Source organism: Myiozetetes cayanensis, unplaced genomic scaffold (assembly GCF_022539395.1).
Source record: "Myiozetetes cayanensis isolate MyiCay16 unplaced genomic scaffold, myiCay2020 scf1, whole genome shotgun sequence".
Taxonomy (NCBI): domain Eukaryota; kingdom Metazoa; phylum Chordata; class Aves; order Passeriformes; family Tyrannidae; genus Myiozetetes; species Myiozetetes cayanensis.
Genome location: NW_026086604.1, coordinates 33,606,922 through 33,610,790, shown reverse-complemented (window position 1 = coordinate 33,610,790; position 3,869 = coordinate 33,606,922). Strand labels below are relative to the sequence as shown.

At 62.7% G+C, this 3,869-nt stretch overlaps 1 protein-coding gene across 1 annotated transcript; it reads right to left on the bottom strand.

Annotated features, from left to right (window-relative positions):
• Positions 1-934: 934 nt before the first annotated feature.
• CRH (corticotropin releasing hormone) lies at positions 935-2,765 on the bottom strand. The gene is made up of 2 exons (XM_050312999.1): positions 2,458-2,765; positions 935-1,961 (listed from the first exon to the last, which is right to left on the bottom strand). The coding sequence occupies exon 2, from the start codon at positions 1,944-1,946 to the stop codon at positions 1,416-1,418; it is 531 nt and encodes a 176-aa protein (XP_050168956.1). The 5' UTR covers positions 1,947-1,961; positions 2,458-2,765; the 3' UTR covers positions 935-1,415.
• Positions 2,766-3,869: the final 1,104 nt, after the last annotated feature.

The following is a 3,869-nucleotide window of genomic DNA, read 5'->3' as shown; positions in this document are numbered from 1 at the left end:
GGGTTACATGTGGATCTTTCCCAGATTCCTGAGCCAGGCCCTCGATGCAGTTTTGGCAGGGGACTGTGTGGAGCCGTAGGGCTGTGCTGTGTCCCAGCTGGACTGGTGAGCTGGCAGTGCAGACCATTTAGCAGGTTGTGTGGGTGTCCACCCCGTCCTGGACACCCTCCGCTATCGGCCTGAGTGACATCAACCCTCGTTTGTATCTGTTTTCCCTGGAGAACGCTCCTGCGAGAGTTTGTCGGGCTGCACAGGCGAGCTCCACGTAAAGATTTGGAACTCTCACAGCCCAGAGAGAGCGCCGCCCAGCACCGCCACCGCATCGCCTCCGGCTGCTGGAGCAGCTTTGGGATTTGGTTCGGTGTGAGGGATTTCCTATATTCTCCCAGTCGTCCTGGAGACTTCTCCTTGCTCCTCCCGCAAAGTTCCTCCACACATACTCAGAGCCCCTGGGAAGGAGCCCGCTTGGGCACCGGCGCCGGGACGGGGGAAGCCGAAGCGGGAGGAACCTGCCCTTTTGGGGAGGATATGCAGAGCCAGAATGAAAACGCAAAAGAGATGCGGGAACGCCTCACTGTTTTCCCATCGCTGCGCTCTGGCGGGACGAGGCTACCCGGCCCCGGCCACAGCGGCAGGAGCCAGGGACTCCCCTCAGGGGGCTACCGAGGCACCGATTTGCCCTCGACACCCCGTTCCCGGGAGTAGCCTGTGTCGAGGGCTGCGGCGTGGGGCAGCCCCCGTCGGGGCGCACCTCTGGGAGAGCCCGCGGGGACGGGGACTTCCCGGGGCGGGGAGGGGAAAAATATCCCCGGGGGCGACATAGGGCTCCCCAGGTGCCCGCGGACGCGGGTGCCCCCCCCCACCGCCCCCGGTAAGCTCTGAGGGAGGCGGAGCAGCCCTCAGGCGTCTAGGCAAGAAAGTCTATCGAGTCATCTTTACTTTGCAGCTTTTATTAAAAATATAAATATTAAACATTCTCTTACACAACCAAATCGACCGAGCGCTGAAAAGATGTTTTATTGTGAAAATGTTTACAGGAAAAAAAGTTAATTGAAAGTAGCTTACAGAGATTCCCCCTCCCACCTCCCTGCCCCTAGCAGAAAAGTTTTCTGTCTTCTTGGCACCATTTCTTCCAATGCTCACACATCCCTACGTAGCGATGGCACTAGGATAACTGGGAAATGGAGAAATAAATAAAGGTAGGGGAGGTTACGAACGACACTCGAGTTTCTGCACTTGGTACACGGTTGTGCATGCTAGTCAAGGGACAGAGGCTGTTCGGAGTACACCCTTCTAGGTTTAAAGCTATATAAAAATAAAGAGATGACATCAGAGCAGCACTATGGTACATCGGACGGTGTAATTATTCTTGTGCTAACTGCGGAATCTCTTTGGCAAGGTGGGGCGGGGCCGTTTCACTTCCCGATTATCTCCATCAGTTTCCTGTTGCTGTGAGCTTGCTGCGCTAACTGCTCGGCTCGGGCCATCTCCAAGACTTCTCGCAGGAGGTGGAAAGTCAGATCCAGAGAAATAGGGGGCTCCTCGGATCGCTTTTCCCTCTCCACAGCCTCACCCTCGGCTTCGCCGTTCTCGGGGCTCCCCGGCGAGCGCTTTGGCAGCTGCTGCAGCTGTTGCACCGCCGCCCGGAAAAAGTTGCTGGCGGAGGCTTCGGGCTGTAGGTGGCTGGTGCTGCTGGAGGAGGCGGAGAAAGAGCCAAGGGGTCTCTTGTGGAGGTTGCCCAGGCGCAGGAAATACTCTTCTCCCATGCGAAGCAGGACGGGCAGAGTTTGCTGCTGCTGCTGCTGCTGCTGCTGTTGCTGGAAGAAATCTGGCTGGTGCAGAGCCCCGGGGGCGGCTGCCGGACTCTTGCTGAGAGCTCTGCACTCCTGGCAGGGCAGGAGGGCGACCAGCAGGATTCCCGTGGAGACCAGCAGCGGGATCTTCATGGTCGGGGCCCAAATCTGCGGAGGCAGACGAGGAACGGGGGTTGGGTTACACAGCCGAGCCGCGGCGGCGGGGAGGGCAGCGCGGGGACGGGGACGGGGACGGGGCGCCCCCGCCGCCGCTGTCCCGGTGCTGAAACGCGCCGCTCCGCGCTCCTCCGCGCCCCTCCCGCTGCGCCCCGCGCCCCGCACACCGCACACGGCCGCCTGGCCGCGCTCACCCCGACCCGTCCACCCGCGCCGTCGAGGCGGCTGGTCCACGGGGAACAGCCCCGCGGGGCAGCTCCGGGCAGCTCCCGGGGACCAGGCTGGGCTGAACCCCTGTGGAGAGTCCCCGAGTGTGCGAGGACCCGCACCCCTTCACCCACCCAAGAGCTGCGGGGTGCGAGTGTCCGCTCCCCCGCGTCTCCCCGCACCCTGCCCTGCTCGCCGCATTCCGCGGGACTCCGCGCTCAGCCCCGCTCAGCGCAGGGCAGCGCATCCCGTTCCGCGCCAGGCGCGGCCCCGCACCTACCTGGGGCGGCGGTGGCGGCGGCAGGGCAGGGCGGGCGGCGGCGGGACTCTGCGGTGCCCGGCGTCCCTTCCTCTCGCTCTCCCTCGGAGTCGGCTCCTGGCGAACTTGGGATCAGATTTGGTCCTAATCAGAGCCGGGGCGCGGGATTTTTATAGCTTAGACCCTCTCCTGGAATCACGCAGAACTTGCCTAATAAGCTGACGCTCTCCTGACAGCCCGATTGCGTGCCCCGATCTACTGCTGAATAAATCATGGGGGCCCGTCGGAGCGGCGATGGGCAGAGTTTCGCTATCGCAACCCCAAATCTCACGTCCAATTATATCAACAGATATTTATCGCCTCTGCAGTGACGTCAGCGGGCCGGGGGCCGGGGAGCAGGATGCCCCCCCCACCCCATTGACAAAAATACTTGAATGAGATTTCCTAGCGAGCGCGTACTATGAGAGGTCACTCCGGGGAAACTTTCCACTCAAGGGTTGGCCCGCGGGGAGGTGCCCGACCCAGGCCGGGCCGGGGCTGCTATCCCGGGCCGACTCCTTCCCCTATCCCCGGTCCTGCCCGGCCCCCGCCGCCTCTGAGCCCGCCCGCACGGGGCGGCTGTGGCGGGTCAGCACGGGAGGCTTCGAGGGGCTCGCGTTTTGCGGGGATTCCGCTTTGCTCCTCGCCCCGGGCAGGCCGAGGCAGCGCTTGCCCTGCAAAGCGGGCAGGGGCGCAGCCGAGCCCGCGGGGAAGAGGCAGAACACTTGCCGGTGCCGGGAGGGACCCACGGCATCGCTGGCATCGGGGCTGCCCGGGGACTCGCCATCGGTACAAGGGGCGGAAAGCCCTCGGGGGTGGCGGGGAGCACCGGGGCCGTCGCCGCCGGGAGCATCTGGCGGGGTAGGGAGCGCAGCCCGGGCAGCTCTCCCCTCGCTCCTCCTCCCCTGCCACCGCCCGCACCGCCGCCTGCTCGTCCCGGCCCTGGCTCCGCGCCGCCGGATCGCGCTCTCCCACTCTGGTCCGTGCTCCTCTCCATTGTCTTCCTCCTTCCTGCGTGGAGGTAACAACCGCTCTTTTCCCCCCTTCTCGACTCCACCAGGTTATCTTCCCCACCTCTTCAACCCCATGGCCATATACCTCCCTGTTTGCCCTCCTCAGCTAAGACACCCTCTCTCCGGCGTGTCCTAATCCCACGTGGAGCTCTCTTTGAAGTGCTCTCCCATGTCTATTAGGCTCCAGATCATATTACACCAATCTCTCCAGCTGGGTTTCATGCCCTCTGATCTCTTCAGGAAGTAGTGCTGCCTATAGAAATGACTTCTGCCCAACACCTTTCTGTGTGCTCTTCCATTTTTGCATCCCATCATCTTTGCCAGTGTGTCTCAGCCGTGCTTCTCCATTGCCTCAGTTGCAACATCAATCATATCCCCCTC